This window comes from Manacus candei, unplaced genomic scaffold (assembly GCF_025592945.1).
Source record: "Manacus candei isolate 608988 ecotype Guabito, Panama unplaced genomic scaffold, ASM2559294v1 h1tg000008l, whole genome shotgun sequence".
In the NCBI taxonomy this organism is placed as follows: Eukaryota; Metazoa; Chordata; class Aves; order Passeriformes; family Pipridae; genus Manacus; species Manacus candei.
The window spans coordinates 29,937,442-29,964,726 of NW_026138056.1; the positions used below are offsets into that span (position 1 = coordinate 29,937,442).

Genomic DNA, 27,285 nt, shown 5'->3' on the forward strand with positions numbered 1-27,285 from the left:
AAGGGACTGGTGAAATTTGCCCATATGGTCCTTTAATTTCCAGTAGTATTTATTGGATTTTTTCACTTGCTCCAGTTGCTGACTCTGTCCACTTGGTCTTCTTCTTGCACCTGTAAGTTTTGAGTGTTCTTCACTCAGAGTTGAGGTTCAGATCATGGTGGAATTCGCCAGCTGAAGTCCCGAGTTGTCCACTGAAAAGCTATGCAAGAAAGCTTCCTGTACACTGGACTGTTATGTCTTCATGAGAAGTATTCATGATCTTAATTTGACACTGTTGAATTTGTGGTAACCGGTTTTCCTTCCCAATTGTCTCATTGCCCAGCAAAAGCTATCTTGTAAATACACAATTTTATCTTAGAATTTTTTTAAAAGAATTTAAGATGATTAACTCTGCCACTCCATATTTCAAAGCAACAAACCCACACATTTTGTTTTGAACATTCAGAGACTACTTCATACATAAACTCTCAAAAGCATTTTGATTACACAGCAATCATGCCTTCTGTTTTACTACAAAAACTTGTCAAAATTACAGGCTGGCACAGAAACAAAATGCCTTTGAAGTTAAATAATTACATTTCAATGTCCTTTCACATGATGAAAAATGCATTTATATTAAATGAAGCGGTATCTGAGAAGATAATACTTAGCAAAGTGGCAAACTGGGATTTCTGATCCTCCTAAAAGGGTGGCTGAAATTGAAAAGAAAACAGTGATAAAAACTGCCATTTAGAGTAAAAAAACCCCAATCAGGCTGGTCTCCAACACAAATAGAGTGAAAGGGCCAAGATAAGAAATTCATATAAATTTTTCCTCAATAGCATTATTAGGAAAGCTAACAGTGAGAAAGCTACATGCTTCAACCAAAAGGATGGATCTCCAAAACAAATAACTGGCACGATAATCCACAAAGTTTGAGTCTGAAGTTGGAGATGATTAATGCACCATGATCTCCTTGGAAGGGGTTGAAATATTCACTCAAAACCCCAACTGCAGGTGCATACACATAACCCCACATCCAAAGGCACAACTGTTTATGATCTATGCACATCAGAGGCCAAGAAGAAAAGAGTGTTCCAATGAGATGAAGTTTGAGGCCCACAAATCCAGCTTTTTGGGACGCAGCACTGCAGTCTGATGAATGCTAAGAAAGGAAGCACACCAGAAGCCACTGCTGCTAAAGTGTATTTATTTCTAACATGTTCTCCCATCTCAAGTATTTTTTTAGACGTCTCCATTTCACAGATAAAGTTATGCAGAATTTGTTATATAAAGGCCACAGAAATGTTACAGAAGACATAATTCTCAAAAATAATGATGATCCCACATTGTTTACAGCAATAAAGTTACAGTGAAATGCTCAAAAGATTTCCTTGTCAATGGGAATTTAAAAAGTAAAATTCATATAAGTCTGGCTTTTTGACAAGACCTTTAAACAGCAGGCTGAACTCATTAACAATAATCATCTGGCGTTAGATACAACTTCATATTAAGTACTTCTGCAAAATCTGTGAAAATCAACTGACATAAAAGACTGAAATTTATAATAAGCAATCTGTTGAAACTTCAATAGAGTACACCATTTCCAAAATAAAAAGTGGGACAGCAGTACAAAAAGTCAGGTTTTCCAAAGCATTGCTGTGTCTTGACTAACCAACCAAGGAGACAACTTTTTGACACAAAAAAAAGTCTAAAAATCGTTTTAAGTTACATCTTTAAATTAAAGTGCATTAATTATTTGAACAGTGCACTGATGCCTTTAACAATCTTAAATACAAAAATTCAAAGAACCAGTATAGTTTTCAAAGTTTGGAACAACTGAGACCAAGAATTAAATCACTAATATTTCTTAGATTTATAAAGAGTTTAGGTTTAGCTATGTGTCTTTTGTGTCTGTACACTCTATAACACAACAGAAACCCGGTCCTGGTTGGTCACTGTTTTTGTAACTTACAGATAATTATGTAAAAAATATGGACTATAGGCTTATTTTTTTGCCATCTGAGTTATTGAAAACTCTCTTGGATTTAATTAGTCCTTAGACTTTGAAACACACTGATCCATGAAGAAACTCAAGCAAAATTAACAAAATGCAAATCGTACTTCATTTAGAGTAAGAACATTTGGTGATAGAAGGTGTGCTCAGAACTTCTGTGAGATACACGTATTTTCTGGCACAATATCTCCTACTTTTGCAACTGTAATAGATTTCCAAGTGTACTGGCCATGTACAAGGCTAAAGAAAGATTGTGTTTATCTACCATAAGAAAGGGAGAATGATGCCTACAAAACCAATGACAGGTAAGTAATAAAGCCTTTAAACTGCAGCCAAAACAACATGCAACTAACAAATTTGGAAATGTGTGGACTACCTCTAAAAAAACTGCAACAAGTAAGGAAATGGATACACTGAAGATCAGATAAAGACTGGATAAACAGTAATGCCTTCATCTTTTGGGTTCAAGATCAGATGTGAGGTTGTGGTGTAAGGACAGTGATTTTTTGTTTTGTCACTCACAGAACTAGAGATCTTTATCTATACATCAAAGAGTCTCTTGCTACGTCTTCAGTGTAGTATAAAACTTGAAAATACTAGTTGCATATATTTGCTTTTTTTTCTTGATTTTTATCTAATTGTGATGTTACATAAAATAGTCAACAGTTAAAGCTTACTCAGAATGTTGTTCCAATCTCAAAGCTCTACTTAACAGTCACACCAGTACTGAAAGACTACCATCTATTCAAGGTGTAGAACAAGCACCACGTGGGAATATGAGACAACATTAGGTAATGACATTTCAGGTGTAGCTTTGGTATTCAGTTAGTTGCATCATCTCTTCTCAGAGGAATTACTTGAAGTGCTTTGGCTATTCTCTCTCCTATAGCTCGACTACTTGCTGCAATTATTCTTCGAGACATCAAATCAAATGGTCCACCTAGAAACCAAAGCAAACAAAGAAACCAGCTTATATACAGAGAAAATTAAAAGTTGCTAAGAAAACAAGTATTGAAAAAAAATCAAGTGTAAATTATACATTATTATTTAGGACCAAGTTTTGACTCTGGATAAAAATGCATTCAACACAATAGGTGTCTTGTATGAGCTACATTTAAATTCTCTTCAGCGTATATGTACAACCTTTTTTCACTCTTCCATGTGTGCAGCCAAGGGATTAAAGGCTGTCTTGTAGTTTAAAACATACAATTGTCCCTCTCTTTGTCTGTTAATGGGATGGGAACTCTGTTCAGTAGTGGCAGCTTGAAAAGAGGATTGAAAAGAACTCTTTGCCTTCTCGTTTCAGCTATATTTTGCTCCCAATTAGCCATTTAAAAGGACAAGAGAGTATCGTGCAGGCCCGTGTATCTACCTGTTACATCCAGCAGCACTCCACCAGCTTCAGTAATGATGATTCCAGCTCCTGCCATATCCCAGCAGTGAATCCCCATCTCATAATAGGCATCAGCTCCACCCGTTGCCACAAGGCACATGTTCACAGCTGCTGTACCAACAGCTCTAATCCTAAAGGAGATGTAGTTGTTGTTTTAACTGAGAACAGTTTATAAAAAAGCTACAATGTCTGTGTACACTGCACAGAGAACACAGAAGTGTCATATGCAAAGTGAACAGACGTAGAGAAAGTGTGACAGAATGCTGCAGTGAAACTTGTAAAGAAATGGGAATTTCTTTAAGCAGCTTGAAGAGTTCTCCAAATATAGCAGATTTCCAGAAATTGTATTTACAAATTCTGTTAGTCAATTTTGTTTTAAACATATCTTAAATGATTTCTTAACCTCAAACATATTATGGAAGATAATCTACACATGAAACAGTAACAGATATTCTACTTTGCTCTTTGAATACAAGAATTCAAGTAGAGCATACGCTACTCAGAGCTGAAAAACCAGTTATTTCAGTTCTCTGGTGATGCTCAGTAAACATCCCTGACTTATAAAACCCTATAACAGTTAACACAAAAAATAAATGAAACAGCATAAATTTTGTCTGGATAACTTCATCAAACTCTTGTGTTACATATTTCAGTTTCTTTTGGAAATGTGGATGCACTTACTGAGTGTGGCTTGTACAAATAACTGCAGTTATTTCAATTATCAGTAGAACGTACATTAAATTGTAACTGGTAGTAGCGGAGTTACTGCAAGAACCAACTTTAATCAACTCCAATCTCAAATTACTGTTTACAAATAAAATGCCAAAGCTGAGCTGACGACACACCTAAAATGTGTTCCCTACTTACAACTTCGCATCTATTCTTTAATGACATCGGAAGACTTCTGGAGGTAGAAGAAAATCTGCATGTTAAGTGAATCCCGAGAATCTCAGCATCAAACTACAAACCCTTTTAGTTCAGAAACATGAATACAGTTGAGTAACAAAAAACTATCTGCTGAAACCTCCTTTAACTGTAAAATGGTTTGTGGAAATGCAGGCTTTGGCTTATCTGGAGGAGAGGAAGCAGGGAATGCAGTCAAAATAAGAGCAGTATATAGAAAATTCCAAGTGCTTGGACAAATAAAAAAAAATTTACAGCTTTGAAAGATGAAAGGGAGATGTACTTCTGTCTCCTGATATATATAAAACCCCCCTCCAAATTTTCATTACTATGAGGAAAGGAAACTAAGAAATATAACAATGCTCCATCCAAGTTTTACTCTTTGTGTGTTTCTAGGAAGGAAAAATGGCACAAAATTCTATTTCAATTTTTTAACTTGTAAATACAGTACTTTGTAGTCCTACAAACCCAAACATGCTTCGCTTCTCAATACGGATTGTTAGGTTCTCTTACATATGTCCGAGCTTGAGAAAGTTAAACACAACTAATTTCTCTGCAGAAGCTACTAAACAGAAACATTTAAATTATGTTTCACATTTAAGGTGTCAAATGTAATGCAACTAATCCTTCCTAAAAATGATCATATTTACAACATTAATCACTGCCATTATGTATAAATATATATAAAAATAGGAAGTATCTTACCCATGAATAGGAATACTGAGAAGTCTTTCCATGTTAGAAAGAATTATTTTTATAGTCTCTGGGTCACGATTTGACCCCAATTCTGTTACTAAAAGGGATTTTGTAATGTCTGGAAAAGAAACAAAACCTCAATCTTCCAACAGCACAATTTAAATAATAACAGTAGCTAGCAGAGTTTACTTAACTGCTTTCTTGCAAGACTGAATAAAAGGTATCTTAATAAAATATTACATATATTATACATATAAAAATCTGTTCTTACTTGGAAAATGGCAGGAAAAAATAAAATACAAGGCACAAAGCATGATCTGGTGCATATACATTCAAATGTGCATATACAGTAATCAATGCTGTTAGTAAATAAAATTCTATTGCTATAAAAATTAACACAATCCTGAGATCTTTAAAGCTCTCATTTGAAGTGTGGATTTTACTTTACATGGGTTGTAAGCATAGAAGAGTGCTACTGACTTCAACCACTAGGTAGCACCTGCGAGAAGCTGAATTGTTTGGCAGATTTGTTACAGACTCTCACAGACAGATTACAGACAGGCAGGGAATTAAAAACAAAGAAACAAACTAACAAAGCCTCAACACAGACACCTGGGGAACAAAATCTTCAATTGTTGAGTCCTGATTTTGCACAGATCATGTTATATGTATCAAAGAGAACATAAGAGCTGTTTCTCAAAACTAAACAGCCCATGGGCAAAGAAAGTCTTGCAAAACAAAACTATGACCTAAGAAACAGCAATATATTCAGGTGTAAAACTGTTGCTGTCTTATTTGCCATCTGGCAATTACCAGAAACAAGCTACTCAGTTCAGCTTACCTTCTTGGCCTGATACTTGAAGTTTCTGACCATTGCAAAATGCACCTTTTCCTTTTCTGGCAGTATACATCTTGTCTTCTATACAACTATACACAATTCCAAACTCCATCTGCAAGAAAAAATAAAAATACCTTGAGGTTTTTTTTCCCTTCCTTCCTATTTACTGTGAAATCACAGAATTTAGTTGTAACTAGCAACAAGCAATTAATTTGGGTTTGATTAGATATTAAGTAAAAAAAGTATACCTTTTTGTTTACAACAAAGCCAATTGAAACTGCCACAAATGGAAACCTACAAAACAAAACATTTCACTAATTTATAGTGAGATACTACACTTCTTCAATTACAACGCTTACTCTTAATATGTAAAAGTTAAACGTAATATATACTTCAAAAAGAAACTAGGACTGTAAAGAAAACAGTTTTCTGGAATTTGCACAATTTAGTTGAAAATAAGACCCAACACCACTAATTACCATTTAAAGCACAGACTTTTCCACCCACTGAAACTATCCCTGTCACAGCTGTTACTAGCTCAGGGACTGTTGTTTTACAGCCACAGAATACAAACAAGCCTCTGTGCTACTGACCTTTCTCAGAAGGAACAAGCTGGCCAAAATGGTTCCAAAAGCAAGTTACCTCTCCCCCCACCTCCCCTTTCTCCATCAAAAGTGAGATATCAGAGAATGCAGGAAGAGTACAGACAGTGGGAATATATAGGATATGGTGGGCTGCATCTCAGTCTAAGTTTCAAACATTTGCTTTTATTACTATCTGCAAATAATACAGACTTTTAAGCCTGAAAATCCAGCAAAATGGATTATTTTCTTAGTGCTTTTTGAACAAGCTATTTAGCAGGAGTCAGCAGCTGTTTAAAAGCCATGGGGCACATAACAGCAGTCATTTGAAAACTAGAATCAAGTAAACTCTGAAAAGCTCACTAGGGTCAAAATCCATCTTGTTTCAAAGACTACTCCTATAAGGAACAGGCTGCCAGCATTACACTGAAAGTCCCCTCCCCACCCTAGTATAAAATACCACTGACAGTTACTGGTGGTATTCTGCTTTCTCTTACAGTAGAGGCTCCTAGATCTCAACAGGTTTAAAATTTCTTAGAAATCATCACTTGGAGCTGTTATTGCCTCTCTGAAGATGCTGCAACTCCTAATTCTGAGTCCTGACCTTTACTGTTGAAATCTGCAGACCTCTCTTTGGCATCTGTGGCAAGACTGCTGACCCCACCTATATAGTACAGGCATCTCATGGAACAACTGGTGTTGGTTACAGAGTAAGACTATTAATACACTTACAGAAATACTAAAATGCTTATAAAGACTGCCCAAGAGCTCTCAATAAATGCAAACAGCAATCTGTAACTATTAACAAGTTCATAGTATCTCTTTAAAAGCAATTTAAAAGTTAAAAACAACCTTACTTTCATGGAACTGGAGAAAGAAAGAGAGTAATCAGTTGAGGTTGCTAACAGAAAAAAAAATGAAAGGTGGACCTGTGTACGAAGTTGGTAGTTCCATCAATAGGGTCTATAATCCATGTGGGGTTATCTGTCAGAATGCTGCCCTCTCCAGCTGCAACAGATTCTTCCCCAATAAAGCTGAAGTAGCAAATACATTTAAAAGACAGAAAGAAATTGATTAAAAAGTCTGAATTACAACACTGTCCTTGACACTAAAATTCAGTGATCATATGAAAAAAAGATGAGAAATACACTATTTATCTGAAAAGCACCAACCACATCCAACCAAGCTTGCATTGATATTTGTGATGTCAAAGATAAGCACAATACGTAGGGAAAAGAATTTTATCTTTCAATATACATTACTGGAATTTAGCATTCAAAACAGTGATGTTTAGTTTTACAAGCATTACAAAACAGTAACATGGTGAAGGGAGGAAATCCAAACAAGAGCTGCTGAAGAAGACTGTGGAGTGCATGGTCAAACATAGTACTAAACCCAAGGGACACACAGGCACAATGCCACAGGAAACAAAATTTCACACTTTTGCTGCTCATAAAAGCATTTGTTCTGAATTGCAAAATTATTAGGATGAAGTGGGTGGAATTCTCTTCTACACCTTTTCCACGTTGTTACAATTTATCACACGTTACTCAACCCACGAGAAGCTTGCACCAAACATATGCTTTCCTCCACAAATATGTAAAACGAGAGGAAACAAATAAGGTCTCTTTAATATTGATTGGGAGTTTTATGATTAACTACAGAAGTGAAGATGACTAATCAGAAAGGAACAGCATGTTTCCAAAAAGCAGCAGATCTTCACAAAGAGATGAGAGACTGAGTAATTATTTAGGTGGATGAGTAATTCATTAGAAAGAGAAGTTTAACACCGTTATGACTAATGTGACCCCAATTATCTAAAATAAAAAGCAGCTAAAATATTCTAAAATGCTTATCAAGGTTATTTCAAGGTCATTCCACAGGTCTGTATGCTTACAGTAGTTTGGTTACGTTACTGAACTTCTGCATAACTTCAGCTGTTCCAGTTCTACATATATTTCCAACATTCCACATACATAGCTACAATAACAAAATCTCCAAGAAAATGAAAGAAAAAAATAGCAAACCTACTGTAAGGAAACAGTACTAACTTTGAGCCATTATGTCAAAATAGGAAAGAAAGACCATGTAAGTGTAATTCATCCTTCAAGAATAAATTTTTCGGGGGGGGGAAGGGTGGAAGAGAAGAGCAATGTAGAAAATCAGTATTTTGTATGACAGACTTTCAGTTATGCAGAATCAGAAGATCTTGCCTTCTTTTAGAGATGTTTAATGTTCTCAAACTGTATGAGATTTGCTAAAGGCACACTCAGTTCCATGGGCCCCATCCAACACAGACAGCAAAGGCACACTAGTTTCAGTAGCAGACAAGAAATGTGGGTTCTGGCTATCCTGGGGCCACCTTTGATTCTCCAACACAACTATCCAAGAAGTTACTTACAGCTGCCTCAACTGGAACTGACTTTCAGCATTAAGTCTGGAGCAAGACTGAGCTCATGGCAGTAGACCTGCAGACACCTTGTTTTGTTACTACAGCCCTGGGCAAAACCTCAACCTACTACTACTCTAAACCACTTAATTTTATCGAAGGTATTTACTGAATGGTACAACTTTACAGCATGCCAATTGTAATGAAATTTTACCAGGCAAAATCATAAACTTTCAATTTTCTTCTTCCAGTCACCCCTCCCCTTCTGTCAAAAGCGTACTCATAAGAAGCTGTACCTGTGAGATGGATACTTTTCTTTTACCAAAGAAATAATGAAGTTTTCTACTTTTTGATCAGTTTCTGTCACCAAATCCACCGGTGAACTTTTAGTCATAATAGATATTTCTTCTTTGAGTGCTCCACGGATTATCTGTTAAAAAAAAAAAAACCAAAATAAAAATCTTTCTCCACTAACAGTATGGAAAATATTAGTTTTCCCAAAAAATTTGAGCATAATTTTTACAGTTATTTTCTATACTGCACATACAAAACACAAAAGCAAGCAGTGACAAAATCTGGATTTAACTGCAGGAGCTAGGACTTAGCCTTGCATCTCCAGTCCCTATCAGCACAAAGTTTTACATGACCTTAAATCTAAGATCCAGGAAGATCCACTGGTACATGAAACCAGGGTCCATTTTGTTAGGACAAGTTTTAGATTTATAAATTTAAATACCAGAGTTGAATAAACACCTAATACTGAGCTCAAGTCAGCTATTTTTAGCCACACTCTGCATTTATGATCTTAAAACTATCAGAATCAGCTTAAGCAAGAATCTATGCCTCACAGCCCCCAGATTTTTTTTACTATAACTCAGAAAGATTTTCTGAGGGAAGGTTTTAATGAGGTCATTGCACAGACAATTTTCTGCAGATTCTGCAGCTCCAGGGGACAGAATTAGTACATGTACCATCTTGCCTGGCTGCCACAGCATTCAAATGTACCAAGCAGAATTACTAAGAACTGAACATTTGGTAACCACTCGTGCTGAGGCTCTGCCAAGATGTACAAACTCTTTCTTGTTCCAGGGCATCTTAGATCACAAATGGGCAAAGTACCGTCACTGCAAGGGATGTATACTGCAAGCAGTCTTCATGAAGAGATACACAAAATCATAGAATGGCCTGTGTTGGAAGGGACCTTAAAGACCATCTAGTTCCAACCCCCCTGCCACGGACAGGGGCACCTTCCACTAGACCAGACTGCTCAGAGCTCCATCCAACCTGGCCTTGGACACTTCCAGGGACCAGAGAACACAGTATGGTATTGTCTCCCAACAAGAGGCCACTGTACAAAGCTGATGGAGACATTCACAAGAAAAATTGTCATCAGCTTTCAAGTGGTAAAATAAGGAAGACAGGAGCAGTTTAAGGTGGAAAATTGACAAGATCTTTGTTTACCACGATTCTGAATTTTATTTTACTTTTTAAATCAGATTTAAGGAACAAAAGTTACTCTTAAGTCTTTAATCAGAAAACTGCAAAGCTGTTTTCTTAAATTAAACAAGTTGCAAACATAAAAAACTCTAATTTTGCACTTGTACATCATGAATGATTCTGCTAATTTATGTTTTCGACAAAACACTCTTTAGAAGAAATTTCTACATCAACCTCCTTCAAAAACCTACATACATACTAGACTCAATAAATAATGCTAATATTTATAAAGAGTTAATACATACCTCCCCAGCTTTCCTTGCTAAACCAACTGCATAATCCATACATTCTTGCCAGGGATCTGCCATCTTTTCTGAGGTAAACAGCCTAGCAAAAGGAAAGATTAACGCCAAAATTATTATGGTTATTTTTTTGATTTTTTTTTTTCTTTACAAAATCCAAGTTTCTTGCTGAGATACAGCCTAGCGATCGAGGAAACACCCGGCGAGCACGCCCCGCCACGCTCCGGGGCTGTGCGGTCCTGCGGGCTGCGCCCGTCCCGAGCGATGGCCGGACGGCGCAGCCCCCTCACGGCGCCCCGAAATGGCGGCCGCGGGCGGAGCCGGAGCCGCAGCCGCAGCCGCAGCGGGAGCCGGGACTCACCGCCCCCTCCCGCCGTCTCCGCTCCCGCCGCAGCGCAGGCGCCGGGACGGGCCCGCGGACCCGCCTCCTCCTCCCGCCGCCCGGCGCGGCCGCCGCGCCTGCGTGTGAGGGTCCGGGTGCCGCTGCTTCGGCGGCAACGCTGTCAAAATGCACAGTGAAAGTGTTGAAATTAGCCTGTGATGTCGACTTCTTGTTAATAATTGGACGCGGCGGCGTGGAGATAACCGTAAATGCTCTCCCATGGGGCACGCGATTGGAGTTTATCATGGGATCAGAGTGGTTTGGGTTGGAAGGGGCTCTAAAGATCATAAACAACCCCCCTGCCGCGGGCAGGGACATCTTCCACTAGACCAGGTTGCTCAAAGCCCCATCCAACCTGGCCTTGGACAATTCCAGGGGTGGGACATCCACAACTTCTCTGGACAAACTGTTCCAGTGCCTCAACATCCTCTCGGAGGGTGAGTTCACAGGGTTCAAAGATTTTCGAAAATAATTTACAGTTCAACTGGTGCATTGCTAAGATTAATTAAAATCATATAGAGGAAAAAAGCTTTCCTTTCCAAGCCTGACTGATACCACTTTCTTTTTTTTTTTTTTTTACTTGTGGTGTTTTGACCCTATTGTCGGTAATCAAAGCAAAACACTGAGGAGTTGTCTTCACAAATTGCAAGGGATGTCACTTACTGTCATATGTAAAACAATGGTCTGCTGTAAACAGCAGGGTTGTAGTTTGCTTTATGGTTGTGGACAAGGGTTGTAGTTTGCTTTATGCTTAAAATAATCGTAAAATATCTACATCACCAAAAGACACAGTCTTACCCCATGTCCCTAATGGCAATCCAACCCACAGCTAGGTGCTTTCCACATCGGCGAAGATACAGTATCCACTGCCGGCAATGCTCTTGTGTCAGACAAGTCACTGTGCCATTCCACTTTTCCTCCTTCCCTTCTCATAAACAGGAATAGTGATATAAGCCTGCTTTTTAAAGGGTGTGTAGTCACTGAAGAACTATGGAGATGATAAATTGTGTTTTTACTAATTATTTTGGAAGTCATTCTTTACGAGGTTGTATTAATAGCACGCAGCCAGTTGAAAGAGGCACTTTGTTTCAGAGTTGGGTTTTATTGAGGGAAGCTGCCAAACATGCCTCAGTACGACCTATATAGGACTGCACAAGTATTATGGAAAATGGCTTCTTTGACATTGTTAATAGTATACTTAACATTACAGGAAGGGTTTTACAGGAGATTTCAAATTCTGCATTGATCCTAAAATCAGAAGTAAACAGGAATGCCTGATAAGTGAAAGAATTTCCCTAATCCAAACCACAGTTACCATTCCAGCTGAAAGAAAATTTTGTATTTCATGTAAGAGGCTACTATGAGGAGAACTGAGCTGCAAGGAGATGTATTTTTAATTGACACCTGATAAACAAGATGAACAGAGGTGATCTGTTGATAAAAACTCTTCAGACTGATCACACTCCACAGCACATACTTTTCTAAAGCAGACACAGAAATGGAAAACGCTAACAGTACGAGAGAGATTACTTCCTGCTTTCTTAGTGTGATATATTGTTTCTCGTTTACCACAGCATTGTCCAGCTGATCTAATGGCTCTCCTATCCAAGCAGAATTGAGCTCTTAGTATTAAATACAACCAAACTGTTGTTTCCAAACTATGTTCTGTATATTACAAATTTATGCCAGGCAACTTTGTAGCAGTGTTTGAACTGGAACAAGGCTGGGAGCTGCTACCAGAAGCAAGTTTGCAAAGCCTTGACCTTGTGCATTCTCTAAAATTATTATATAGACAGAACAACCAAAAAGCTTAATATTGACCTATTTTAGTAGTTTGGCTGAAATACTGTTTATTATAAAATCATTAGGTATTTCTTTTGACAAATTCCTCTTCTCGTTTAAGCAACTTTGCATACATTTTCTTTGTAACTACTAGAAGTGAGTTTGACATTTTATTTATTAACTTTGAAGTGAAACAATTCAGCACATTCTAAACACAGGCCTGTAAAATTAACAGCAGTTTCAAATGTCTCCTCCAAAGTGTTTTATAATTTTTTTCAAATACAGTTGTTGAACTTTCCCTATGAAAATGTGCTAAGATAATAAGCTGTAGAAAAAAACCAAAAAATTATATATGCTAAGTAAAGATATGCTAGAGTCTAAACAGGTAAAATGTGAGCAATCCTAGCCTAGGTAAGATACCGAAGCTCTGGGAAAGTTTCTGCTTTTGTTCCTAGTATAATTGTTTAGGGTAGAGTTTTCACCTCTCCTCAATTATTTACCTGTCAGACTAGCTTAATTTGGTTTTGCTTCTCAGTTTCTGAAAACTAAGTGGAATTAGCTTCTATGTACAATCCCAGACACATTCCTGGAATAAGATGAATGTGAAAACTTTTTGGAGTCTTATCAACTGTGACTTGCCATGTTAGTATTGTCATTACAGGCTGCTAGCTCTTAGCAATTACTGGCAATTGATGAAAGCAACCATCCTGGTAAAACCTTTGAGGTCTCCCCAAAGATTTATTTGCTGTATCCCAAGTCTATCTTCCCTTTATCCAAAACAAATGTTATTTCAAGAATTTTGCCTTCAACTGCTAAGGCAGAAAAATCAGGGGCAGGAGAAAGGGTGTAAGCAGAGAATGAAGATTTTCTGCTGAAAAAAAAAATGGCCCTGTTGTGTAGCAGCATTTTCCACTTGCTTGTGTAACAACGGGGGGCGGGGGGGAGCAAGTGCTGTTTAGGGCTCTTCCCCAAATCACTGGTCCCACAATGATGGTTGGCCTCTTATTGTATATTACATACCACAGCAGCCTAAGATGCAAAGAAAGATGAATGGAAAATTGCAGAGGAAAGGGAGGAAAAGAAATAACAAGAGAAAAAGGAACTGTTCCTCTTGTACTGGAAAGGAAGATAACAGCAGGAGAGACAGGCCAGAGAAATGCTCCTATAATTTCTGCTGCCAGGAAACAAACATTTCAAAAATATCCAGCCACTGAAAACCTTTCCTTGAGGGAAACCAAAAACATCTTCCTTTTTGTGACATTCATACCACATCCAGTAAAATAATTTATCAATTCCCAAGTCATGTTAAAACTACAGTAAAGAGTACCATAAAGCAAAATGAGAAACAACTAACAGTGACATGCTTACTGAGATCTTTTTGGGTTTTTATGCAAGTCAAATCAATACATAATAATCCTACAGATATTCCTAAAATGTTACAAAGGAACTATTGCTTGGTAGTAATGAAAACCACAACACTTTACAGCCAGCTGAATGTTCAAAGACCACATTACTGTTCTACCAGTGGGGAGAGTAGCTTTGAAAAAGATGCCAGGGAGACTCCCCTTACATTGTGATTTTTTTTTATTGCAGCTGTGCCTAGAATGGGTATGTCATACATGTCTGTTTGTCTTCAAACTGGTATAAATGAACGACAATCCAACGTGGACATTGTTTCTCTTTAGGCACGCACACACTGGAAGAAAACCTGGACACTTTTTCTCAGTTAGTGAATGTGGTAACTGAATGAGCCCAACAACCAAATACAAATTTGGTGAGTGCCCAAGTGACTGTGGTGAATTGTCCATCTCCACTTGCATGTCTGAGTCGTACATCTCTCCGCCTCATGTGAGCTCTCCGAACTGAAACTCCATTTCTCACAGGACTACCAATATTCCTTAACCTTATGTCCCCTGCCCTCTTCATAGAATTTTTCCCCACTTCTGTGTATGTCCTGCAGTGGCAGGACAATGTCCTTGGGATGCATCATATTGACATTTTTGAACAATGTAGACATTCATCTCCCTGTGGCCCAGCTACACCTCCAGGTGTCACTGAGTACATTCAGTCATGGTGCACGTAGAAGCTGGAACATCCTTACAAACATGAGAATAGCACACGAAGATAGTCACCTGAAAGAAAGTTCCCCATTGTCTGAAAAAGAAAGGTAGCTCTTCCCTTTTCAAACCTATTTAAAGGTGAGTCACGCTGATCTAGCAGTGAGTCAGGCTGCAGAAGACAGAGATTTCTCCCCCTTGGTCTGAATACTGTGCTCTAATCACAAGCCACTAGGTCATTTCAGTAGCAATGGATCACACCTTCCATGCTGCAGCTGAAAATCTTGCTAAGCCTCTTTAGTATCCGATGAATAGGTTTGCTTCAGTAGTTCTCCCACTCTGCACAGCCCCACAGAGCAGCAGAAATACACTACAGCTTTGCAAATAAAGCTTAAGCTTGTGTTTTCCACTGCTCTGTTCGCATCTGTTCATCCACTGTCATTTTCTTGGAGAATTTTGACAGAATAGTTGTAAACAGGTGAAAGCAAATTGGAAGGATTAGTCTTGAAAGGGTTCTAGTCCTCTACTTTAAACAGAGATAGGCTCAAGGCCACGGGAGGACAAGTTTATGTTGTAACAGGTCTGTTCAGAAAGATAAAGCAAGGCTCCTTGGTTATACATCAGGACTTACAGTTAGAAGAGTGCTGGCCCTACTATTTGTGTGCCACATTATGTGGTTTTGTGTTTCAGCAATTCAAAACAGCTGTGACTGTGATAAAAATGATCTCATGGTTCTTACTTCCTATGTTCACTTTGAATTTTCAATCCAGCTTTGAAAGAGATCCAAAATCTGGAGTACATCAACTACTGATATTATGAACTACCTTCTTAATGACCAACAAACAGGATACCAACAACTGAGGAAGTCATTAATTGTACAAGTCATTCTTATTCACCCGGAGGTGTAACTTCTTTATGTACAATCACTGTAAATAACCACTTTAAAACTTAGTAAATCACCTTGCTGACTGCTGAAAAGGATTTACCTACGGTTGGAAGTGCCCAGATGATATTCCAAGCTGTTAAATGCTACACTTCTAGTTATATTATATTTCTTTCTCTCTGACCATGTTTATTCCTCTTTTACACAGGAATTAGAAAAGAATAATTTCAAGTTCTCTTTTTATCCCCCACCTAATCACACAATGAGATTTGCAAACACAAGGAAGACATCTGTGTGGATTTACTCTTGCTTCAGAAAGCTTTCCTTCTAAACGTCTTTAACCTACTATGAGAAGAAAGTGTGGACCTGGCATATGGACAGTGCTGGTTTCCAAACTCAATGAAATCTGTTCTCATAGACATAAAAAAGATGCTGCAATAGTGTAATGTGTTTCTTTCCTTCAAAGAACTGGTACACTGCAAGTTTACATTTCCATTATTTATTAATACATACTGTCCCCACCATTTATAAAAAATAAATATAAAAATGAAGAACACATTCTTGATATTTTACAGCTCAATAGAGGAAGAAGTTATTCTAGAATGTAAATATCTGTAATATTAATTATTATAATAACTAATTTTCCTTTCAGGACTTTGATCTTCTGTCAGTCAAGCAACTTGGAAATTGATGGGAACTGTGTCTTTAAAACTGAGGAGAGATTTTGGCATACCAGTGATTTTAAAAGAAAACTGGACTTGCTCAAATACAATGCTTCTGAAAAATCTTATTTTTTTTGGTGATAATTTACTAACTAAAGTATGACTCTGTATCTTCTATAAATAGAACATCATTATCAAGATACTCCAGAATTATATTTCCTCCATTGTACAGTGGACAGTCTTTATCAGACAGCCACGTTTCCAGTGTATGTTCAAATGGCAAGGCTTCTCCAGAGACGGTATGGCATAATCTCAATTTCTGTAAGACAAATAGCACAGAAATTAACATCAAGATTTGCCTATCCGAGATGAAAGACATGGGGTGGAGGAGAGAAAAAAGGCTAAAGAAAACTAAAATCAAAATGCAATAACCTGGAAAATGTTAGTTACTACCGATTTACCTGGGATGTTGATTTGTTGTTGTCATTTTTAAGGCTTGCTAAGGAAGCTGCAAAATCTACTACTTTGCCAACACTCCACTTACTGCAAAAGAACATAGGTTTGCTTTTCTCTTTGTTCCCCTTTGGTAAAAATACTTGAAAGTAAATTCTTTCTGCCTAGAAAAACATGAAAAATAAAACAAAATTATTCACAGAAGAAACACGTAATTCCAGTCATACACATCTAATAGTTTTTCAGTAAAAAGCTTAAACTTCAGCCCCAAAATTACCAACTGAAACTTGTTCTATTCCATCAGGACCATTTTACTGCAGAATATAAATGACTGAGAGACTGAGATCATCAAATCCAACCCTCTCCCGCTGCAGGCACATATACGATGGACTGCAAGTCTAAACGGTGAAGAGAACATCTTTTGCCATGAGTCCCACAGCTACACTGTTATATACAGACAGACAGGAGAAGGTGTCTGCCCTGGGGAGAAAAAGGTGAGTTTAAATCAGCAGTACTGGCTTTTGGCAGCAGTACAGTGTCTCAAATTGGAATGCAAATTCCCTGAACAAGAATCCGGTCATAGCTAATCCTTTACCTGGTTTTCCTCCTTTTACGTACTAAACACTCTTCCTCCTAGACTGAAATATTTGTTTAAGAAATTTCAAGAGTAACCTATGAGAGAGAGATTTTGAACAGGACTGGGACAATCTCTTCTTCAGGTTTATTTCAAGAGAAGACATAGAGCAAGCACGACTGCTACATTCATCAGGTAGGACTGCCCTTGCTGAAGACAAATCAGACACTATCAAACAAGACAGAAGTCTCTTTTTAAAGTTTTTATTTATGCCTTCCCTAGAAACATATGGAACTACCTTAGCTATGTTCATAAAGCTGAGTCTGAATTTCAACCTGTGTATTTTCCTCAAAATTTGAGTGTGCTTGAGAAAATCTTCAACATCCATTAATATTACAAAGGGGCAAAGGAAGCAGGACCTGAATCTTGCTCAAATGTAAATGACGAGAACTTGTAGAACAGCCAACACAACAGCCCTCCTATTATGGACACATGCTAACATAATCAACTGCTACCTGTGCCTCAGCACATTCCTAGTTCGTCCTCCAGTTCTAAGGATGATAAAATAGTTTCCCACAGTTCACAGGAACTTAATTCCCAAAGCAGTTCATTCTACTGTTGCATCCCTGTAACTACAGGATATGCTTCCCGGAATTTCTCTGTCATATTCAAGAAAATACTGATTAATCAGGGACACAATGACTAACAGTTTTGCAGCATGGCCCTCCTGTTTTGAGCTGGTCAGTCTCCAGAAGGATAACGCTCATCAGGTCCGACATCAAAAGAAGCAATCATTGGCAAAAAGCTAATCTAAACAAAGAGACCAAGGAAATGATATTTCTAAGATAGGAGGATTTTCCTGAACATAGAATAAGAAAGGTCAAGAAGGATGCTCTGGTGTCACATGGTCCAAAATCATGCTCAGATCAGGGGGAAATTTAAAGCTGGACTTGACTAAAAAGGTTGGTAAGAGGTTGCTCCAAGTCAGATTCAATCAAGTTGTGAACATCCCAAAGATGTAGATTCCACAAATTTTCAGAACAGCTTGTTCCAAAGTCTGACCATCCTCACCGTGTGGTTTTTCTTCCTAATACCTTAATTGGAATTTCACACACATTGCAGCCTGTGCCCATTGCTCCTGTCCTTTTGCTGTGCACCTCTAAGAAAAATGTGTCAGTCCTCTCTACATAGTGATGAGAGAACTAATATGCCTAACAGGCATTCCAGAAACCTCATATTTAAAAAATCTGTCATCAAAATAGAAAAATCTGGGCAGAAAAAGGCTAAAAGGAGTCTAGGAAGCAATGTAAATAGAGAGGTGCTAAAGGTTAACATGCTTAATTTATCAGTGTTAGAATTATTGCTATTCTAGATGATTAAACAATTAATATCCAAATGAAAAAATTGCTGGTAAGAGAAATTATCATACAGTAATTTGTGGTACACTATTTAGTTTACTGACTTTAGAATTAGGAAGGAACTTTAAATTTTTCTTATATAAATTGAGAGTGGTTTTTAAAATTATGTTCCACAATATTTGAAATTACTCACTTTCCTGCTAGCCCACATTTATTACAGTGGTACTACTAGTGAAGAATGCTACCAGCAGGTCTTTGTATTATGACATCTTCCTAAACAGTTATGTGGTTTCTAAACAAGTATAAAGAAAGAAATTCATAAGAAGACTCAGCAATCAAATAGCTGTTGTTGCTTTTTTTTTTTTGATAATTAAATTCCAGTGTATCTGGAATTCCAGGGTATCTGGAAGTGTTTAAGGCTGCATTGGATGGGGCCCTGGATGGTGACACAGTGGAAGGTGTCCCTGCCCATGGCAGTGGATTGGAGCTAGATGATCTTTAAAGTCCCTTCCAACCCAAAGCATTCTATGATTCTCTGATGTTATGACACATACTCTACTAGGATAAACTCTAATAATAATACCATCATATAGAATGTTTTCAGTATTCTAAAAACCAGTATAAGAGGCTTAAACTTGGTGTGCTCCAACATAGCAATGTGGCGAAAAAGCAATTTAAGTACAGTTGTTTTAAGAGGATGCATAAGTACAGATCTAAAGTGAAACCCCTGATGAAAGAACCAAGGTGTTTCTAAACCCAGCATAATCTTGGCAAGTGAAAATACTTGAACACCAGGTGTGACTGACCTTGATAGTGAAAAGCAATAAGGAATCTGTGGAAAACTGCAAGAATCAAAGAAAGTAAAGGCTTCATGGTTTATCTACCGAAAAATTACAGTTGCTAGTGAAAGAAGGAGAAAAGGAGGAAAAACTACCCACATCTCTACCTAGTACCCCTTCCATAAATGGAAAGCCCTTTAAATCACAAAGATATCCTGACTTATCTCTCCTATTAGAGAGCAATATCAGGAAAACTAGGCAAAGGGATCAGACTGGTGGAGGTACAAGTGGCCCTACTCTCTGCCACTTGAGGACTGAGTCCCATCCTTTAGGCCATAGTAAACAATAAAGACTGATTTCTTCATGGATAGTGGAGCACAACTATTCATTATTAAAGCAGAATCCTGTCCTGGAGCTATCCCACTGAAACATCAGAAAATATTAGTAACTTGAATAAATGGAGCTTTTTATTCAATTGTTAAGGTAAAATTAGAACTTACTTTTGTCTCCCTCTGTCCCCCAAAAATAGCAAATGCAACCAGGAAACCTAAATAAGTTTGGTATGGATATTCTGTGGGCTGGATTCAGAGCAACACCAACTGGGCTACTGAAACAACTGATGAAGAAACAATGCTAGGGCCCCAGATGGGAGGTCACCTTTTTGGGGGACGAAATGGATTGTGGGCAGTAAATAAGTCCTCTGGTCCACTTGGCAAATTGATTATGTTGGACTTCCCCCCTGAACACCCAAAGGTGGTGTTATATCCTTAGTGGCGTTAAAATAATGAAGTTTTTCTTGCTGGAAAGCTGATGGTTTTACCACTCTGGAAGGATTTGATCTATGGTTTGCTGACACTCCCACACTCTCTGCTGTGCAGTTTAATAATGGCATTCATGAAAAAAAATTTAAAAATCCAGGAATGGTGTGAATACGATGGAGTTGTCTGGGTCCAGTTCCACCTGTCCTACAGACCTCAAAATAACGGTGCAGTTGAGAAGTGGAAAGGTCTACTAAAATGAGCTCTAGGGTAAAGTTTACATAGAGGAAAATGCAGTAAAGTCCTACTTAAATCTCTTTGATGCTTAAATAAACAGATACCCACCAGATGCCTGGTAGAACAAGCTCATTTTCTTGCTCTTTAACCAATAAAATGCCTAAACTTCCCCCTGTCACCCCATTTTTCTCAGGGTAACAATGTTCTTATTAACTACCCTATGATGGTTAAAATATCTGTCACTTTACTAACTCCTTGAGTAAACAGCACATGGAAAACTTCCTAAATGCAGACTCCCTTTAACTTTCACTGAGGTTTGGATAGTTCCCAAGAATGAGAAATTTCTTAATGTTTTAGGTAATGAATGATACTTGGTCAGATTCTTTAGCCTGAACAAACCTGGAGTGTGCCCAAGGAATCATGACTTCACCTTCATAGAACCCTCAGCTGTAAAAAGATAACACAATACCCACTGTACTTTACTGACCTTATTTGTTCCTCCTTCCTCTCCGTTTCAAGAACAAGATGATAATCGTGTCATTCAGTTTATGAAGTTCATTTCTCAAATGGGTTTTTTACACATACAAATTGTGTAACACCCTGAATCTTCACGTGCTAATTCTGGATGGGTAGCTGAACCTGCTCCTGAAACACCTTGGTACCAACCTAAGTTGGAGTACTCACTCCCCAACCCTCCAAATTATCAAACTCAAACTTCTAAGAACGCATGGTGCACTGCAAATGCCCCAACATATAAATTCAGTCTGGGTGGGAAAACCAAGCAATTACATGTTTCCAGTCTAGACGATCACTCAAATATTAAAATAGCAAGCCAAGTATTAAGATTTGACCCAATGACCCAATCTGCAGAGGGTCCAGGTGATTAGGAACCACAAGCAGCTAAGATGTGCTATACAATTCTGTGCTATGCTACCTACAAAACTGTGTTACAGTGATCCTAAAAATCATGTTCTACTCTAATAAAAAAATTCTGATGATCATCAAATTCTGCTAAAATGATAAAGTTTCAATGCAACTTAGTGCTGTCATCATTCTGCCAAGGAAAAGAACCTGTCTGTCCCCACAGTGTTGGGTGACAGCCATGTAGCAGGACAATACATTTCTACTATAAAATAAAAAAATTTGACCCAAACTCCACACAGACATCTTATAACACACATAAGACTAGTCAGATTGCTTTTGGGGACCAGGCTGAAACATATATAAGTGATTGTAGGATTTAAAAATTAAATCTAAAACCAAAATGAGGGAATTAGATGAAGATCAATAAATTTAGAAAATTTTCCATTTCCTTTGAGAATTCAATTATTGAAAACAAACATCACTGACCTGAGGCAAGGACTTGTCCCCACATGCATGCATTTTCAGTTTCATTAATGCCACTTTTGCTGCAGTCTCACTGTTTTTTGCTCCTTTGCGTTTTTTGCTTTTTGCTTCCTCACTTTTTTTAGAATCTGAGAACAATATTATTCCTGTTAGTGTGATGATTCAGACTCTTTCCTGAACATATCTTAGAATTAGCCTCTTGGGCCTCATTGTATCTCCAAGGTTCCCATCCCTTTCATGTCCCTTCATGTCCTCCCAAGGTCATCTACCAGATGCTTCTATTCAAGAATATTTGGAATTGTTACAGTTCTAGCAGAACTCCTTTACACTGAAAAGTAGATGAACATTATCATGATGTACAGACAGGCTCCAAAAGCCAAATAGATATAAATTCAAAAATTTCAACAGCTGTGGCCAGCACAGCATTCATATGGCAACAGCTTCAGGTCCTCCTTTCTACAAAATCTCACTGTCCAGTTGGGCAGTTTTGTTTATTCTCTTTCCCATCCTAGAACTTGTTTAAAATCTGCAAAATATAACATTATAGAGTCAATTTTTTTTTTTTGCCATTTTGGTTGTGTAGGTATAATCCTAACAGATTGGCATGCACACCCAATGCAATTGCATTATTTGCACATGAATCAATATGTAAATAATAATGACTAGGTACAGTTCATTACATTATAGTATTTGTAGAATAAGAACAAGATAATACTTCTGAAAGAAACTTGAGCCCTATTTAATCTTTAAAAATTCTCTTCATACAGTTGCCTCGTCTCAGCATAGATGAACAGTATTACATGTGACATGAGTTTAGGGCTATTTAACCAAGGAACCCCTATCTTTTTTTATTTGGTTGAACCTGACCCCTTCAAAGGAGGTCAGAAGTTCAAATACTCTTCTGAAGAAAACTGCAGAATACATATCCTGCTGTACTTGCCTATAATATGTTTAACTAGCTGCTGGGTAGCAGCCATTCGAGGTTTTGGCATGTCCAGCTTTTCACATTCATGGTCTGATTGATGGCGATGTCTGTAAACAACAGCATAAAACTTTTAATACCTTTTCCATACACTAATGAATGTGTATTGATGTTTAAACACCTTGTTCCACACACCTTAGACAAAAATGTTTTCCACAGTAGGGACATAAAACTGGCAAAAGCTCCTTTCCATTGCAGTCCTTGTAGGAGCACGGATAAGACCTGTGCTGATCAGGTTTCACAGAATTGTTTCTTATATTCACCTAGGCATTAGTACAAAATATTTTGTGTAAAGAAACAGATACTACAGATACAAGTCCCCACACACCCTTCCCAAAGAACTGCCCTAGCTCTCAAGTCTATTCTCCTACTTTTGTCCTGGTTATGTTTAGCTCTGAGTTAGAAATAGAACCATCATTCTACTCACACTCAATTTACTTCTGAGAGGCAGAAAAAGAGTAGATTAATTTTTTTTAAGCTTTTCACATTCACAGTTAAATAATGCATACTTATATATGTATTCATCTAGTCTGAAAACACACAGCTAATTTTAAGGCAGGTCATATATTATTAGATTACCTCAGAACATCCATGAGCATCTCGGCTCCTGTGCTGAAGGCTTTATGGAAAAAGAAGAGACATTTCAGGAAAAGAAAACCATATGTGAAAACATTCAACTATTTAAAGAGTGATCTGACTACTTTTATCATGGCAACACTTTAATTAGATAATGAATCTTCTACAAAGTTTGTTCTAACCTCTGCATTTCACGTCTTGCATGACTGACTGATCATACTCTTCCTCAGTTTGTAAAACGTTTAGCTCTTGGAACTTATGCCTCAAGAAAGCAAGCCACTTCAAGAGAATAAAGACATTAGTATGCTTAAGAATTCAGCTCAAAGGAACTCGAGTTTGTCCATTTTAATGGATTTTCAATCACCATCCACAGCAGCAGAAATCCCTTGAGGGCTTATGACGTTTTAGAAGTGAAATCTGCCCTCAGTCTACCTGAGTTTAACTCAGTTGCCCTCTGCCTATCTGAAGTGTAAATCAAAGTGCAGGCCCCAATTTCAACCTTGGAAGAAACTCCAAATCTTTTTCTGGAACTAAAAATACCCAGCCACCTCCTTTTATGACAAGGCTACTCATCGAGTTGACCTTGGGAAGCCCATAGATGTGGTGTTTTGCATTTCAGCAAAGCTTTTGACACTGTCTCTCACAGTGTCTTTCTGGACAAAACATCCCACACACAGTTAGGCAAGTCCATAATACAATGGGTGGCTGATGGTTTGGGTTCAAAGAGTTATAATAAATGCAATTGCATCAGGCTGGCAGCCAGTCACCAGCACAGTTCCCCAGAGCTCAATTTTAGGGCCAGTGCTCTTTAATTTTTTATAAATGATCTGGACACATGTTAAGTTTGCCAACAACACTAAACTAGGAGTAGCTGTGGAGCCCTGGAGGGTGAAGTCTTATAGACAGATTCTGGATAAACCAGAGACCTGGGCAGTCACCAACTGTATGAAATTTAACAAGAGCAAGGTGAGGATTCTTCACCTGGGATGAGGTAATCCTGGTTATACATACAAACTGGGGGACGAGAGGCTGGAAAGCAGTCCTGCAGAAAGAGATCTCTGGGTTTGGGTCGATGGCAAGTTGAATATGAGCCAACAATGTGCCCTGGCAGCCAAAAGGGCCAACCATGTTCTGAGGAACACCAAGCACAGCATTGCTAGATGGCTGAGGGAGGCGACTATCCCAACTGTACAGTGCACTGGTGTGGCCTCACACAAGTACCGTGGGCAGTTCTGGGTGCCACAATATGGGAAGGATGTCAGACTATTAGAGTGTGTTTAGAGAGTGACCAAGATGGTGAAAGGCCTCAAGGGCCAGACTTAGGAGGAAAACTGAGGTCACTTGGTTTGTTCACCTTGGAAAAGACCAGACTGAGGGTGACCTCATCGCAGCCTACAGATTCCTCAAGAAGGGCAGCAGAGCAGAAGGTGCTGAGCTCCTCTGGTGACCAGTACCAACATGGAAAGAAGCTGCATCATGGGAAGTTCAGGCTGAACATGAGGAAAAGGTTTTTCACCGAGAGGGTGGTTGGGCACTGGAACAGGCACCCCAGGGAAGTGGTGACAGCACCAAACCTGTCGGAGTTCAAGGAGTGTATGAATGACACTGGTTTAGTTTTAGTCCTGTGTGGAGCAGGGAGTTGGACTTGTTGATTCTTATAGGTTCCTTACAATTTGAGGTACTCGAACTTACCAAAAGACACCTGAACAGCCATCACATATAAAGGGGAGAAAATCTGAAACAAAGAGATTTGTTTTCAGTTAGACAACACGATTTTTGTTTTGCTAGTAGTTTCTAGGTTAATTTCCCCATGATTAACTTTTGCTTATCTATATCATAGGGTAGGTATCTTTACAAGGATATTTAGCAATTGCATATGCTTTACCTGAAAGTGTCTTTTGTGACAGTTATACTGTTAACTCCCCTAATCAGTAGAACAGAAAAACAGATGAGTAGGTAAATTATACTTACATACATTCCAGAAGTTGGAATTAGGCTTTAAATTAAATTTTTTTAAAATATCAAACTATGACACTGGAACATTTGGCTAGCCATCAAACTTACCAGTTATTTTAAAAATGTAATTTATTGTGAGACCACTTAGAATACTATTTTCTGACATAGGACAATTTACATTTTTATTTTACAGGTTGCCAACTGGTGGAGATGGCTCTTTGAAAGGGATAGCATCTTCTTCATTTGACAAGGCATGATGATCCTGCCCCTTCTTCTCTAGCCTTCATATCATAGCATACATACCATCCTTGTAATTTAAATTGCACATATGTACACCCCCCCTGCCTACCGCATTAGTTCTTAGAGATAAAATCACTTTGTTGTTTGCTGAATTCAACCACATCACCAATGGCAGCAAATGCCCTCAACTCTAGCCCATTACTCTGCGTCTCCATCCTTCAGATTTGATGTTAAGGGACCACCATGCAACTGGATTACAGAGCTCACGACGATCTCAGTCACTTCATCCCTAAGACCGAGTGGTCCCATCAGAAAGCTTTCGGTACAGGGGGTTTTGCTGCCTCCTTCTGAAAGATTACATTTTCAGCGACACTTTCTGAGATCACCGAAGACAAGCACGGAGGAGGACCGGGAAAGCAGGGGATTAACCACCCAGGGATATAGCCGAGACGGCAGACCCTGGCACTGGGCCGCGCAGGGCTGCAGCAGCACGGAGGACTCCCCGAGCGGGGAGAAACCACCACACAACCCCCGCACCGCCCCAGCTCACCGCCCCCGCCTCCGCCGTGTTCTCCCTCACCGAGCTGGCGGCAGTCGGGCACCCCGCAGTGCTGCCCCAGCTCCAGCTCCGCCATGGCCGCGGGACGCAGGAGGCGGGCGGGGAGCTGGAGAAGCGGCGGCGACGGGCGGGGCCGCGCTGGGGAGGGGCTGGCGAGACCCGCCCCGGGGCGGGGGATGCTGAAAGTCTGCCCGCCCGCTCGGAGGTGTAGCTTCTGCCGCGCCGGGCTGAGCTGGTGTCGCGGGCTCGGGACGTGCTGGAGCGCCGGCAGGAGCTGCTGGAGCGCCGGGCTCCGCGGAATCTGCGCTGACCAGGCCGTGTTGGCGCTTCAGACTTCAGTGAGCCCAGAGCCGCGGCTGGTACTCCTCGGGCTGTTACAGGGGAAAACATGTCTTGTGTCTTTCTTCTGTCGCTGTTTGCGTTGTCGCTCGGAGCAGGGCCTCTTCCCGAGGCGGGTGGGAGGCAGCCCGGCATTCCGAGGCGCTTCTTGCATCCTGGGACCTGCGGTGTCCTTTAGCGGCGCACCCGCCACTTTTGTAAAAAGCCACATTCCTTCAAAATTCAGTGTTATTTTCCCAGCCTTGACCGGCGTGCACGCCTGTGCCTTAGTGCGCTGCTCTCCCAAAACACACCTTCCTGCGGCATGTGTTCAGTTCTGGGCCCCTCAGAAGAAGAGAGACATGGAGCTCCTGGAGCCGATCCAGTGGACAGCTACAAAGGTGATCAAGGGACTTGAGCATTTCTCTTACGAGTAAAGGCTGAGAGAGTTAGGCTGAGGAAGAACTCTACTGTGCAGGTGACCGAGCACTGGAACAAGTTGCCCAGAGAGAATGTCTCGCTGGAGACATTCAAGAACCGTCTGGACACAATCCTGTGCTCTAAGATGACTCTGCTTGAGCAGGGAGGTTGGACCAGATGACCCACTGTGGTTCTAACCTTACCATTCCGTGATTCTGTGACACAGGGAAAAAATGGGGGGGAAACACAAACTCGGCAGCCGCCTCCGCAGCGGGGGCACAGCCCGCCCGGCCCGGGTCCCTACGGCTGCCCCGCGGAGCTCCCCGGCTCCTCCTGCCCTGCCCGAAGGCGGCGGAGGGCAGCGGCAGCTCGGCCTCCCCGGGGCCGCCCCCGGGACCGCCCCGCCGCCAGGTGCGGTGCCGCCAGC

At 39.5% G+C, this 27,285-nt stretch overlaps 2 protein-coding genes across 3 annotated transcripts; both read right to left on the reverse strand.

Moving 5' to 3' along the window:
• Window positions 1-1,172: 1,172 nt before the first annotated feature.
• Window positions 1,173-10,867, reverse strand: IMPA1 (inositol monophosphatase 1). The gene is made up of 8 exons (XM_051770557.1): window positions 10,539-10,867; window positions 9,093-9,226; window positions 7,337-7,441; window positions 6,075-6,120; window positions 5,830-5,938; window positions 4,998-5,106; window positions 3,369-3,520; window positions 1,173-2,936 (listed from the first exon to the last, which is right to left on the reverse strand). The coding sequence occupies exons 1-8, from the start codon at window positions 10,599-10,601 to the stop codon at window positions 2,818-2,820; spliced, it is 837 nt and encodes a 278-aa protein (XP_051626517.1). The 5' UTR covers window positions 10,602-10,867; the 3' UTR covers window positions 1,173-2,817.
• A 494-nt stretch (window positions 10,868-11,361) lies between these two features.
• Window positions 11,362-27,115, reverse strand: ZFAND1 (zinc finger AN1-type containing 1). Of its 2 annotated transcripts, XM_051770460.1 has the most exons (8): window positions 26,142-26,252; window positions 25,058-25,100; window positions 23,369-23,408; window positions 22,925-23,052; window positions 22,748-22,839; window positions 21,811-21,935; window positions 16,763-16,918; window positions 11,873-16,620 (listed from the first exon to the last, which is right to left on the reverse strand). In XM_051770460.1, the coding sequence occupies exons 1-8, from the start codon at window positions 26,194-26,196 to the stop codon at window positions 16,450-16,452; spliced, it is 810 nt and encodes a 269-aa protein (XP_051626420.1). In that variant the 5' UTR covers window positions 26,197-26,252; the 3' UTR covers window positions 11,873-16,449. The 2 variants fall into 2 exon arrangements, with proteins under 2 accessions (XP_051626411.1, XP_051626420.1); XM_051770451.1 differs by lacking the exon at window positions 22,925-23,052 and having other exon boundaries at window positions 11,362-16,620; window positions 26,142-27,115.
• Window positions 27,116-27,285: the final 170 nt, after the last annotated feature.

Coding starts and splice junctions, on each gene's coding strand:
- ZFAND1 (XM_051770451.1), bottom strand. CDS start 26,594: ATGCCGGGCTGCCTCCCACCCGCCTCGGGAAGAGGCCCTGCTCCGAGC. Junction 23,409..25,057: donor GGCTGTTCAGGTGTCTTTTG/GTAAGTTCGAGT, acceptor TTTTCCATAAAG/CCTTCAGCACAGGAGCCGAG. Junction 16,919..21,810: donor GGGACAAGTCCTTGCCTCAG/GTCAGTGATGTT, acceptor ATGTTTTTCTAG/GCAGAAAGAATTTACTTTCA.
- IMPA1 (XM_051770557.1), bottom strand. CDS start 10,601: ATGGCAGATCCCTGGCAAGAATGTATGGATTATGCAGTTGGTTTAGCA. Junction 6,121..7,336: donor ACTACCAACTTCGTACACAG/GTCCACCTTTCA, acceptor TTTGTTTTGTAG/GTTTCCATTTGTGGCAGTTT. Junction 5,107..5,829: donor TCAAGTATCAGGCCAAGAAG/GTAAGCTGAACT, acceptor TTTCTTTTCCAG/ACATTACAAAATCCCTTTTA.